The 14,493-nt window shown below is 36.5% G+C and overlaps 1 protein-coding gene across 1 annotated transcript in view; it reads right to left on the bottom strand.

Annotated features, from left to right (window-relative positions):
• CCDC91 (coiled-coil domain containing 91) overlaps positions 1–14,493 on the bottom strand; it is a 112,399-nt gene that overhangs the window by 78,719 nt on the left and 19,187 nt on the right. Inside the window, exons 2-6 of the mRNA XM_059472159.1 lie at positions 10,825–10,867; positions 10,641–10,719; positions 5,630–5,787; positions 2,525–2,692; positions 500–604 (exon numbers count right to left, since the gene is read on the bottom strand). Of these exons, the coding sequence (XP_059328142.1) occupies positions 500–604; positions 2,525–2,692; positions 5,630–5,787; positions 10,641–10,719; positions 10,825–10,854 (540 nt within the window). The 5' untranslated portion in view covers positions 10,855–10,867. The remainder of the gene's footprint in view (positions 1–499; positions 605–2,524; positions 2,693–5,629; positions 5,788–10,640; positions 10,720–10,824; positions 10,868–14,493) is intronic.

Genomic DNA, 14,493 nt, shown 5'->3' on the forward strand with positions numbered 1-14,493 from the left:
AAATTTTGTCTGGAATGTGAAACTTTACCCATGTATCTAATGGAAGATGTTAACTTTTACAATGCAAACAATTCTAATTGCACTGTCCATCATCTAATTACACTTAATTTTTTATTATGATTTTTATTATGTAGCATGAGTTATTCCACAGTGAAGTTAGGTAAAACAGCACAAAGAGTTGCCCACATTAGAACGTGGTAAGTCATGCTGTTAAACACAACCATTGAGCAAAGTGGTTTCCTTTTCATCTGTTTTATGAAATAGGTTCCTAACAAAGAAGAGTGCTCTGAGTTACAAAAATGTTATTAGGCAAGTGGGATATTAAACTTACATTCCTGCTAATGTAAAAAATCAGGTTGTGATCTAAAACCTTATTAATTCTTTAAAATCAAAATGCTTTGGAGCAGGCCCACAGATGGCGAAAAGAATATTTGTTGGACATAAATATACTCTATAAAAACCCTCCTGAAAAACAAAGATACTACAAGAAAGAAATTACCTGGAGTGTCTTGTAATGGTCTTGATGTGGAAGCACTTTTTCTTTTTTTTCCTTCAAAAAATCCATTTCTAGAGCACTATGTTTTTCCAGCAAATATTCCAATTCCTATAAAGTTTGTAAAATAAAACACTTGAAATTACAAACATCTGCAAATTTTGAAAATACAGATTCATTAAACCATTCAAACTAATTTAATTTCTGATAACTGTGACATTTGCTCTAATAATTATTCCAGAGATAAAGGGTTGTGCAAGAAAAATCTGACCGCAGTCTTTTAATTGGCACAGTATTTTACAAGTGTGAGGCATTTAAAACCCAAGGCATGTCTCATGTATAAGGAATGACCCATGTGAAGTGAACAAGGTGCCCTTTATAACATCCTCTAACTCCTTCTGAACGCTGAAGGGTTCAGGCAGCTGGACCTGTTGTCCCAGGTCCCTTCCAACTGGAACCATTCTATTCTGTTCCAATTATTTTTTATATTTTTAGTATCTTGCTCTGCCTTTCTGCTCTTGAAAAGCAGCATATTAAATGTACTGTCAGCAAATGTTTTCACTGAAAAGGCAGGAATCCTATGACATTTATGCATGTATGCAATGATCTCTATCTACATCTCCAAAATGAATAAAATCTTAAAATATTCTGGGATCTTGCAGAGAGCAACTCTGGACACCTGCCCAACAATATGAATCTATGGAGAGGAAGGAGAATAACACCACTGACAATAAACTTCGAAATTATTTGCTGTACAAAGAGCTAAAGATTTTTATTTTTCCTTCATGCAGCCATTGCTGTTGGACATTGCTGGCACCCTTTCAGTTGCTCAGGAGCAATTATTCCTCCAAGCCATGCAGGAAGCCAGTATAGAAAAAAATGACCTGCCAGGTCACTGCACAGCTATTCAAACAAAGGCATGACTGAGAGGGTCATGAGGAGGACAGAAAGAGCAGGTCTTCTTAGTTCAACCCTGCTTTTGGACAGAATAGTCAAAACAGTTTCAGAGACTTCACTGGTGAGACAGAAACAGACAGTGGAGCACCAATCTAAAGCCTCTCTCTCAACCTGTCTCCTCTTCCAGTTATTCACCCTCATTTTCATTTCCAAAAAGCTGATTTCTCCTTCCCCAGCACAGCTTGAGGCCTCCCAAGAAACAATATTAAGAATAACAGAAGTTAAACTCACTCTCCCATGCCTCAGTGACCTTTTGCTAACTCTAGATGTGTAACTGCAGGCACAGCCCTGCTTGGTGCTCATATTGGATTCAGGTCAGAAGGAATATGAAGAATTTAGCTACTAGAACTCCCATCCCCCAAAAAAAACCAAAACAATCCTCATGCTGAGAAAGCTGGTATCTTCTTTTTTTTTTTCTTCTTTGTCCCTTATTTTTTATCAGTTAGGCTAAAAAAAGTTTTGGGGTTGTTTGGTTTTTTTTTTCTGACAGTTTATGAAAATTCAGCCTAAAATAGACACCAGACCTAAAATAAAAAGTATTTCAGCTAAATTGAGTGGTGTGCCCAGTTCTGGCCAGTCTCTAGAGAGCATCCAGAAAAGGACAATGGAGATGGGGAAGGGTTTGGAGCACAAATCTGATGAGAAGAGGCTGAGGAAAAACAAAGACTCAAGGGGACTTTATCTCTTGTAGCCAGGTGGGGCTCAGGCTCTCCTCCCAGGACAAAGGGACAGGACAAGAGGAAATGGCCTCAAGCTGTGCCAGGGGAGGTTCAGGTTGGACATCATGAGGAATTTCTCCATGGAAAAGGGAGGCAGGCACAGGGAGGCGGTGGAGTCCCCATCCCTGGATGTGGCACTCAGTGCTCTGTGCTGGTGACAAGGTGGGGATCTGGCACAGATTGAACTTGATAGTCTTGGAAGTCTTTGATTCTAAATTTGGCCAGTTTCTCTGGAATTTGCCTAATTTCTATGAAAAAAATGAATTTCAAATAAATTTTAAACTTCTGCCAGTCCCACCTATATTTAATTCCTATATAAATGCCAAATGTTTTCCTTCAAAATGACTATTCATACCTTTTTGATTTTTAGCTTTTCTTCTTCAGCACTGCAGAGCTTGGTTTCAAGGTTTGCAACAGCTTGTTGAAGGCAGCTCTTGGGTTCATTTGTTCTCTTTGTCTCAACATCAGCTAAAGCCTTGTCTTCAGTTGCATTTGAAGAGGCAACTGGAACATCTGCTTGAGCCTAGTTCAGAGGAGAAAAGTGGAACTGAATCACCTCTCTCAATGCCTCAGGGAAACAACCTCTCCTTGGATTAGTCATTCCATGTTTGCAAGGAGTGCACACTGCACTCAGTGGTCACAGAGAGGGAATACAAAGGGTTTGGGCTAAAATAAATATCTAAAATAAATATCTCATCCTTAGGCTAGACTAACAGGCTAAAAGAAATCCAGACATCTCTAAACCTTTCGTGACTGCTGTTTCAGTAACTGTGGAAGTACAGAAAACAGGTGAAGCACTGATGGTAAGCCCACACTTTCAGAAAAGAACACAAATAAATTTGTTTAAGATGTTTAAAACATTTTGTAGTATAGATAACAAAATTCAAAGCTTTATTTCTCCCCTTAAAAAAAAAAAAAAAATAAGGGAAGGGGCAAAAACTTGTTCTTTTCACCACAAAAGAACTCCAAGGAAAGAACTGGTACATTAATTCAGCTGCCATTTTTTCAACAACCTGAAAGCCAAGCATGCTTGAGATTTGGGTGGTGAAAGGAACATCTCAGTGTCTTTATTAAAGAGAGCTTTGACTGATCTGAACTCATCCACCCCCTAGTACCCTTTATTCCAAACATACATTTAGATAATGCATGGTCTTTCCCATAAATATCTCTCAAATTATTCAAATAAAGTAACAAACAAAGCTGAGATCTTGACTGTACATGAATATATAAGATACAGCAGAGAAAGCATACAGAGAGAAAACTGCAGTTTGTGCTCTGAATTCTCCTGTAAGAAGGAAAGGGGAGCCATATGTGCCAATTCCATGTCTGAGTACTACTCAAGATTAGAGTCTGGCACCACCAAAAACTGTGAGTATGGAACCTGTAACAGGGAAGGATTTTTTTACCTGAAACCTCAAGAGGCTTTGGAGATAGAATTATAAAATACAGTTCTACTAACACCGCCCTCTAATAGGTATAAGAATATTTTATTTTAGTTTTCTGCCCACCTTTTTCCTTTTGCTTACTCCTTAGTGCAAAGCCATCTCCATCTCAAAATAATGTTAAAGGACCTGCTCTCAACTCCCTTCAGCAGGACTTGCTGATAAAGCTTTTTAATCTGGACTATTTCCTGCATTACAGAGAATTTATAGAATAATGGGTCTCTCAGTAGCTGAACAGAACAAGATGAGAAAAACTGAAACATGAACCACAACTAGAATTTGCACACGCACTTAGTCTGAAGTAGCAAAGTGTATTTTTTATTTTTCTGTTGGATTACCTAACTAAATTACTTTATAGTTTTAAAAAATACCCCTAAGCCTTAGTGTTCTGGAATAACCCAAGTGCTCTTTCCAGAGAACACAAAAGCTGAAATTGCTGGCCTAGCTCAAACGAGAAAGGTTGAAGGTTATTCACTGTTCGCCAAAATTTAAAAAGGCAGGATCTGTGGTGGCTGAAGAAAATCACTTTTTGATCAGACTTCCAGTAAAAGAAATTTACTTATCAAAACTTTGTCAAAGAGCCAGATGAAGAGCCTTCAACACAGAAAATTACTGTGGCTGGCATAAGTCAAAAAAGAAAACAAACACTCCTCCCTCTCAAGAAACAAAAACCCATAATTTTTGGATTTATACATTTCTTTGATATCATTTGCATCTGGGCACATCTCTTCCTTTCTTTGTATAGGCTTTCCACAGAACAATTGCCTGGGTACAAACACAAAATGGTAACTTATTAATTAATTAATTCAAAATTTGTGCCACAGACTTTCTGGCAGTGTGAACATACAGATGCCCCTCAAAAGAAAATTATAAGGCTCAGTTAAACCAAAACCTGTATTTTGTGAATTTTGTTTAAATAGCTCTAAAGAAATGAATTTAAATGATCAGAAATTGAAAATCTGACTTAATCATGAAATTCAGCTTTCACCAGGAGCAGCCTTAAGAATTGATAAGTCTAACTGAAGAAGAAAAAACCAAGGAAGTGCTGGAAACAGGAGGCTTTGGAGTTGACAAATAGCCCAAAACACTGATTGCTACAGAGTGAGAAAGAGCCTTTTCTAATTGAAGTATGTGCTACCCCACGTCCTGAAACAAGGAAGTTTACAATGAATTAACATGTCCAAATGGGGGTCACTGCAATTAATGGCAGTAAAAAATTCAGTAGGGTTAATATATTTAAGTCTCATCTGCAGAAGCTCTTGTGATTCTGATAGAATTCCTATGATAATCTCCAGGCAGAAAGGCTTTCTCTCTCCTTGCTCACCTAGTTTTTTAGTTGAAAACTAAATATTTTCACACCCCAGAAAGAAATAAAGCTCAGTTCTCAGCAGCAGAGATTAAGAAGCCACAACTAGACCACCAAAAAAAAATCTACTTTAAAAGTAATGGGGAAAAAACAAAGTAAAGCAATTTAACCCCCTCTAAAATTAATATAAATATAATTAGGTAAAGATTAAATGTTAACTATTTAATCATAGAATGGTTTGGATGGGAAGGGACCTTGAAGATCATCTTATCTCAATGCTCTGGCATGGGCAGGGATGGGATTCCTTTCACTAGACCAGGTTGCTCAGAGGCCCATCCTTGAAAATCCTAAAAATCTAGTTGAGAAAACATACAAGTATGACAAGCTTTAACAGGTTTTTTTGAGACAACCTTCCTGCTGAAATTTCCTTCATACATGGAAAGAAATGAGCATGGAAATCACCATCAGCATGCCTTTAACTTTTAATAACTCCAATACAGTTATCTCTCTTGCAGTTCAGATCAAAGTAGTATGGTTTCTATCACTTATAGGTTTCATAAACAATCTAAAAATCATTTTACTTCAAAGTCTGCATCACAGAAATCCAAGGACCATTTGCCCTTAAAAAGCATTTCCACCTAAATGTGCACAGAAAAGATGCAAAACTGATATTTATTCCATTGAGTGCTCACACTGAAGATCAGAAATTTACCTGCTCTTCAGGAACAGCTGGATTTATCACACCCTTGCCTGTTTGAATAACAGTTGCCACATTGTCACTTGATAAAATGAAAGGGTCAGAAGGAAGCAGGCAGGAAGAAGGCACAGAGTGCTCCAGGAGAACATCAGCAGATCTATGGACTTCGGGTACTAGAAACAGAAAGCACACACAATATGAAGAAACACCCAAAAATTAGTTTTGTGTCTGGAGTCCATGCCTAGAAAAACCCATCACAAGTCTAGTCATACCAATGTAAGCTTATGTACCTCTTATAATTCAACTTCACTGAAAAGTAATTCACTTAAAGTGCCAGTGTTTTTCAGTAGTATCAACTTAAGGACAATCAAAATCATAATAAATTTAGACTTACACAATAAATTCAGTCACAATAAATTCAGACTTTTAATTTACACAGAGGTTTTACAAGACAGCAGCTCTCAAATGGATCAGTTTTAACTCTGTCTCTTTTGATTCACACAGCCTTACAGCTTCAGCATGATCTGTAATCAGTTTCAATCAACAGGAAAAGTATACTCATAATTTCCCAAGTTTTATACATTTTTAAGTTAAAAAAATCCACAACAGTCTTAGAAGCCACATACAAACAGCTTGTCAAGACACACAATAAAACAGCTTTATATTTTTTTAAGAGATAAAAAGACAACAAAGTAAATAAGTCTCTAGCTAATAAACTTGAAGTGGAATCAACTCTGGACCGAGCATTCTTCTATACCAAATTACAGTTATGCTATAAAAACCTTCAATCAGCATTACCAACCCAGCACAACAGAAAATCTTGGTTTAAAAAAAAGACATAAACTAAACAAATGAAATACAAAGAAAGAAAAAGAGAAAGTTTTGCATACATTGGTAATTTAACAGCGAAGTCCTGCAAACTTTGACACCGTCATCTCCAGGTGTGTCTTCGCAATAGGCAAAAAAGCACATCCAAATTTTTTCAGAAAAAGCAGCTCCCACTATTATTACAACTCTGACAACATGTAAAAGATGCCACTAGCCAGGCTCAGCCTCTGGATATCTCTTCTTCACACAGTACAAACCAGAGTATATAAACAGCCTCAAGGCATTTGAAAAACACACTAATCCCTGAATCCAGGCACTCTGTCCCATCTTCTTCAGGTGCCAGTTCTAGGATTCAGGTATAGTACAGAGGAACATGCAAACCACATTGAATGAGAAGAAGAAAGAAAATACACCATGAGGCAGAAAAGTATCAGTAAGGTAACTGCAATGATAGTAGATCTGGACGTGGCCAAAAAAATTGGAAAAAAAAAAAATCACAGTCCAGCAGAAGATGGAAACTTGGCTAAAAAGCAAACAGAATGGGGACCAGTATAGGTAACTGCATTTTAACAGTTAACTTTTCTCCAGAGCTGGAAACAGGACTTTTATGGCTTTCTTTTAAGTACCTTAAGATAAAACTCCCCTCCCATTCCAAATGTCTCCTTTCAAAGGCAGCTCCCAATAAAAATTATCTACTCTGTTCAAGTGGCAATGAAGTGACATAGAAGATGATCTCTTTGTATCTAAACAAACCTTAAATCTTCAGCTTGATGCTATCACTTAATGTCCTTAGTCTCAGTTTTAAATCAATTTCCACCTGATTGAAAAACAGCTAAAATAATATACCAGGCAATTTCTGACCATGATCCTTGGCAATTTCTGACCATGATGAGAGTGTTCAACGTTTGGTGAGGATTACCATAGCACAGGCATAGTTCACATATAAATAATTTATCACAAAAGTAAAAACAGCCATGGAGACTGGGCACATATTTTAGGGTGTCCAATCCTAGAGATAAAACTCCATTTTTCAGGTAGTAGAGTTTTATGTGGAATCTTTTACAATCAGGTGAAGCTTTCAGTAGTTTTATTATAGTAATGAATGCTTTGCATCTTGAAGGGGAGAAAATAAACCAGAAAGAAAATCTCCACTCCTTAAGTTGTCAAAATGAAGCCTAGGAAATGAGGAGCAACCACTGGTGAGCATTTCTGAACATTTTGGTTTAAAGTTTTCAACTAAACACATGACCTTGCAGAAGACAAGAAAAGGTGGCAACTCTCCAAGGTATCAAACATCTTTTTTTACAAAACCTTCTTTTCACTTTTCAGCAATGCTAAAGATTGATAAATTAGACATTCCTAGAACTGCATGTGCTATGTCTGTAATCCAAGCTCTCTTAATTCATTCCTCTTGTGTATATACTGGTGAAATTGTGTTTAATTCAGCTCAAAATTCGCTTATAAAGAGAACTCCTAAATCATTCCTGCTTACCATGCCTTAGCTACCATAACGAAACAGTTTCACAACCCCTGAAACAAAAACTTGCCTCTGTTGGAACTACCAGACCTGACTTCAACAGGCTAAGTCTGATGAATTTTCAAATAAATTTATTGTTCAATGATCAGAGCTGCAGCACTGTAGAGAAAAGAAGCATTCACACAATTACAGGTATATCAAAAGTCATACACCTGAAAAGGCTGAAATAGGATGCAGATATAATTAGTTGCCAGAATTGTACCTTAAAAGTATCTAAAAATTTCTGAAGCCTAGGCTTCCCAATATTAAGAATATTCTGTCATAATTTTCTATGTAAGAACTGCCAGAACCGTGCAGTTTGTTAATAGCAGCAGAGATCAGGGGCAGCCTGCAATCTTGCTAATGCAAGGAAAATTCTGTCTTTATGCTGGTAATGCAGCTTAAACAATTATTAAAATTTCCTGGGGCATCAGAAATTCTGAAAACAAAACCAAATGGATGAAGATGAACTGTTAAGTCAACATTCCAATTGAGTCTTATCCTTCATACTGTGTTTCAGAACGAAGACATGAAATATCAAATGTATCACATGGGTAATATTTACTGACTGGATGTTAGTTATATCTAGCAATTAAGAAGAAATATGACAGCAGGGCTCTGAGAAAAAGATCATATAAAAATTATTTGACATATTTTTGTAGATGGTTGCAAACGACTTGTAGTACAGTTCCCCTACATGTAGGTTTCAGCTGTTAAAAATGAAAAACACCTCAGAAACAAAATCAAATTTCCTTCCACAACTCTCCTTTCTTGATTTTATAATTAAAGGACACTTTCAGTTATACTGCATACACTGAAAACTAAATCCCTGAATATTTTCATTAAAAGTAAAATTCAGGTAGAAAGTTTGAGTTTAAAACTGGTTTTGTGACCACAGTGGGAAAAACCACTCTGTTGCACTCTCAAGATGATTTCTGGTAACTTTTCCCCACATTTTATTCCTCCAAGGCCACACTATTCTAGAAGAAAAGGAATTGCATCTACTATCCTCACATTTTAAATCTACAGCCACGTGGTCCATACTACCAAAACAACAGTAAGAAGCCCAAGACCAATTTCAAAGGCAAAAATTGCAATGAAGTCACCATTGAGGCCTTAGAAATAATTTCTGAATTCTGCCTGCACACTGAAAAATACAGCCACAGGCTTCAGTGTTTTGTTTTGTAACTTCCAAACAGCAGACATGGAGGAAATTCACAAGATTAAGAACTCCTCTGGAACATTTATCAAATCTTGTGGGTATGCAATGTTATCACCCCCTGAATTTATCAAAATCACCCCAATAGCCCCATAATACATTTGAATTTTCCAGCAAGACTTACTAAGAAATTTCTAGGGTAAGAAAGTTACATGTTTATATACACATAACATTGGGCAGACAATTCAGTTATTTCTGTTACTAAAAACATCCACCTACAAGTCAATGCCCAAGAAGCACTTGGCCAATACTATTAAAACCTGGCCTATTGCAATAAACTAATTTATTTACAGCAATATTTGCATGAAAAAGTCACATAAAGATTCTACAGTAACAAAATATCCAGAACAAAGGAGTTTTCATTTTGAAATGCTTAAAATACCTTGGTATAACTTATCCTAGACTTCTGTGTCACTTGAAATCATACAAAAAACTTCTGTGTTATGTACAAATAATTTCAATTCTACACACTTTAAAGGATTTTAATTGGACTTCACTGACAGACACTGCACAGCTCTATTGGATTTAATTTATTAAACACACTAAAACATGCTACTGAATTTCAGCAGCATTTTTAAATATCAGTCAAAATGACAAGATGAATAATAAAGTTATTTGGAAAAATATTGTTTATTTAGTATTTGTTTTCCTCTGTTTCAATGACAAATAAAACTAATTATTCTGTAAGAGATAAAAGCTAGAAATAAATTAATAAAAACATTTTAAGAGCATGATTTATAGAGAGCTCATGTTAAGAAAAATCCCTGCCTTATTTTACAAAATTTATTCTTCACAACAATACAATGTGGGTTGTTGGTCATTTTTTCCTGGTGCACCAAACGTGCTGTTGTGCTTTGTGAAAAGAGTGAAATCTAGACCACAAGAAAATCAGTTAAGACCTCCATAATATTTTTTGTTCCACTGATAATATTAATTTATCAATAATCTTCTATCAATTTCCTAAAATCCAGACAGGCACCAGGCACTTGTATAAATTAACACAACAGTTACCTAATGTTTCTGCTTCTGCTTGAGATAAAGAATATGTAATATATTTTTCAACTATATAAATTGCTTCAGTAAAAACAAGGATTCTCTTCCCCAAAGCAAGTAAAAGACTTCATCACAATCCCATTTTTAACTTTTTCTGTTTTCCCACAATTTGCAACAGATCTTCCACACTCAGTAGAAAAGAATAACCTTTGAATGAAGAACTTTCATTCCTTGTCTACTGTATAAACTGAATTTCTCTTTCATTGCTCAATAAAGTTTAACTTTGAGAAGTGCAGCTTCCCAAAATAATTGCTCAGGAACATCCTTATGATCAAGTTTTGACTGCTGGCTATTCTTTTATTGTGCATTGTTTTACTGTATACATCCTTCTAAGCCCTGATATTTACAGTGAGGACATAAAGAAAGTAGTAGAAAATTAAGATTTTTTTTTACAGTGATTCTGTCGATACCTGTAGGAAATGCTGCCCAAGCAATAGCAGGAGATGTGGTCTGCTTTTCACCATTTCCAAACTCATAACTCTCTGCTGCCTGGAAACAACAAGAAACCATTATATATTTTACACAATGCTATAAATGTCCATAAAATACTTGAAAATTGTTAAATTTCAAAGCAAAGTTATCCAAACAGCATACCTCAAATCCTCCAAAGTCATCATCATCCATCTTTCAGCAGGCACTGGAACACAAAAGAAATCTTGATTTTAAAACATTTTCATAACCTCATCCCCTGCTCGCTCAGAAATGAGCATTCAGTCCTTCCCTCCAGTCCCATCTGCGTAGCCCAACTGAAGTCTCCAAGATTTGTAAGCCCTAAAACAGATCAAGGGGCCTAAATAAGAACTTTTTCACACAGAGGATGCAAGGCCAAGAATTGCAAGATATCACTTAAGAAGCGCTTTTTTATTGATCGAGCAAAAACCAAACATTGGGTGTTTTACAACAGAACTTAAATAACTTCAGGGGAAAACATAAGCACTGCCCATCAACATAGTCCAACATGTTTTGAAAGCAAAAATGCAGGAAAAGTTTCCTCATAGAGGAAAATATGAAGATGTCACCTAAATGTTGTATCTAAATATTTCAGGTATAGCAAACAGGTCACCAGTACCTCAATAAATGGTACTAGTACCATCAAATAATCTAGTCTGGATATATACATATAGAATAAACAAATAAATACATAAATATGTCTAGGAAATAGGATTTCTGACCACCAGATTCCAAAATGAAGGGTTATCTTCACTCGTAAGGAAAACAATCTATCTTAATGCAGTCGTGATCTACCATGGACCTTGTATAGTTTTGTGTTTATGATTTAAAGCACAAAAAATATTTTCCATTGTTAAGTTGCTTTTCCAAATCAGCATTGTGATTAAATCCAAAAAGATTTCCTGCTTCTCCCATATCTTCTTAGCTGTCTGGCAACATCAGAACAAACTGCAGCTTGGAAAAAAACTGCGGCGAATTTCTGGAAATTCTTCTGCTACCACAGAGGTCCGTCCCTAGGTTTCATGGAGGGAGTGATTAAGATTTTACAAACTGATCAGCATTTTTGACTTGCAGCCCTGAATTCTGTGGCATTTGGATATATTTATAGTTAAATTGCAGTTCCTTTTTAAAAAAAAAAAAAAGCAGGCAAAGTTACTCAGCTAATGAAACTAACTCAAGATATACAAAGCTGTTGAAAGAAAGGTATTATGTATTAATAAAATATATATATATATCTGTAATTCTGAGAGGTAAATGAAGGATGATCCAAAAAACCTATAAGGACTTTATAGGATGTTAAAATGTTTATAAAGCTAACTGACTTCAGTTAAAACAGTCTATAGGATGGATAAACTTTCATTACTGCAGAAAAGATGGAAAGGGACTGTTTACAAGAGATTTACAAGAGGTTCAGATTGGATATCAGGAAGAAATTTTTCCCTGTGATGGTGTTGAGGCCCTGGCACAGGGTGCCCAGAGAGGTTTTGGCTGCCCCATCCCTGGAAATGCCCAAGGCCAGGCTGGATGGGGCTTGGAGCAACCTGGGCTGGTGGAAGACACCCCTGCCATGGGACTGGGTGATCCTTAAGGTCCCTTCCACCCAAACCCCTGTGATTCAATGACAAATCATCACTATCACAGTGTAACTACAAATATTTGTCTAAATTGAAGTATTGTTCTATAGCCTCATGTGGTATCAGAACTAAGTATCTTTCTAGGGACTAGGAGGGGTTTTGTTGGCTCTGTGTCAGTTGGGTTTTGTGTCGGTTGGGTTTTGGATTTAGCTGGATCATTTTCCAAGAGACAAAGAAGGTAATTGAGTATTTTTCCAATCAGTGTTAAGGTTAATTGGTCAAACATTCATGCAGTCTATCAACATTCAGAGCTTTAACACACACAGCTCAAGAATGCAGCAAGTGTGTGCACAAATAATGGATGGAGATTGTGTGGACAGCACAGGACTGCAGATGGAGACAGCACAGACTGAGAATGTCACTGTATTCATGCCACATTCTGGGGAAAACCACCCAAACCAGACTGAGGATTGACACAATCACTGCACAACCCAGAGTTCAGGCACCAGGCAGAGCAGCCAGCTGGAGAAAGTGAGCCTTTAGAAAGGCAAACAGGTATTTGATCTATCTTATCTGCAATACATTCTGTATCACATCAACAGGTCTTACAGGCTCTACACAAAGTTCCTTCAAAGCAGATTTTCTCCACAAAGTGCATGAGACATTATTCCCATCATCTGAGAACTGGCTCTGTCTCAACCAGGGAAATTACATTCAGCACTGTATTTTAAAAACACAAACTGGAACAAGTTCAGAGGAGTTCAACAAGAATTAAAGCAATTTTGGAAAGGCATGCTAAAATGGAGAGTCTCTAAAAAAATAAAAGGCAAACAAAAATAGAAAATATGTAAAATCATGTTCTAAGAAGTGATTAACTACTTTGATTTCTCTTCAAATACAACACTGACCTGAGGCAGTAAAGACAGAAGGCCCTGAAAGGAAAACATGTGAGGATTTCCATTTCTCCTTCAAGAGCATTTATAAGAAACTATGCATAAATAAAACGGAGCTTTTGATAGAGAAAAAGAATGTAGGGCAGAAGAAAAACTGGAGACCAACCTGTTATTGAATCCATCATCCTTTTTTACTGCATTTCATATACAGTTTTTTAAGCCTGGTAACAATCCCAGGACTATTCTGACCTAAGATTACCTTTACCCCACAAGTTTTAAACACAGACATTTTGTGGCTGTAACAGCGTGATTAATTTATGAATTATTCCACATATCACTCCAATGGAACAAAAGATAAACAAACCCCCCAGGAACTCTCTGTAGTACCAATGGTGTTTTCACACCTAGATGATAATCCTCTAATTCCCAGTTCTTCAGAAACCCCACAGGAATTCCAGGCCAAGTGATTCGCCCCCAGGTGAGTGAATTCTAGGTCTGTGTGCTCTTTAGCTGTGTATAATATATATTCATACATGTGCATGCACCTCTGTTTCTAAAGGAAATCCTGATTTTTTTCCATGCTTTGATTGCTGTGGACAAAAAAAACCCCTAAAAATACCAGAAACTGGTAAACTCAATGTGTGTCATAAATATGCAGGCAGCAGATTAGGATAGAAAGCATGGAATAAATCCTGAGGGATGCTGATATAAGGCACTTCAAAAACTCAGAGTCTGAGGTTCTCTTCAGAGAATGTTGGTGCAAGAGCTCTTGTTAGGCAATGCATTTCCCAAAATATGATCTCTTCTTGCATAAAAAGGGAGCCTTCTGCAAGGAAAAAGGCCACATCAATGCTATGGGAAATGTTTAGAAAAAGAAATATGAGACATTCACAGTCCTCAAAGTACATGTGCATTTAGCTCTAAAAATGTATTAATAATGCATTATAAATTTGACTGATAACAATGCCGAAAATCTGACCAAATACAAAATTCCTCAATTCTATCCCTTATTTTCATTATGTAAATGCATTTCTGGTACAAATAAATAACAGAAGTAGCCTAACACCTCTCCTTAGAACTGCAAAAAATCTGGGAGCAAGTTCTTTTAATCAACCATCTATTCCAAAATGGGGAATCAGACTTTTCTTTCCTCACTGGGTAGGAAATTATTTGTGGCACCAGAACAGGAAAGAATACATTAAGTGCTGACAATCTCCAGGATTTGGAAAATACCAGAAAAAGACAAAACAACCCACACAGTCTTACCATGACTAAATGTGGTCTCTTGAAATATGCCCGATACTGGAATTAAGTAACTGTAAAATTGGGCAACAAGAAGTCAACCT

The sequence above is a fragment of the Ammospiza nelsoni genome, chromosome 5 (assembly GCF_027579445.1).
Source record: "Ammospiza nelsoni isolate bAmmNel1 chromosome 5, bAmmNel1.pri, whole genome shotgun sequence".
Classification (NCBI taxonomy): domain Eukaryota; kingdom Metazoa; phylum Chordata; class Aves; order Passeriformes; family Passerellidae; genus Ammospiza; species Ammospiza nelsoni.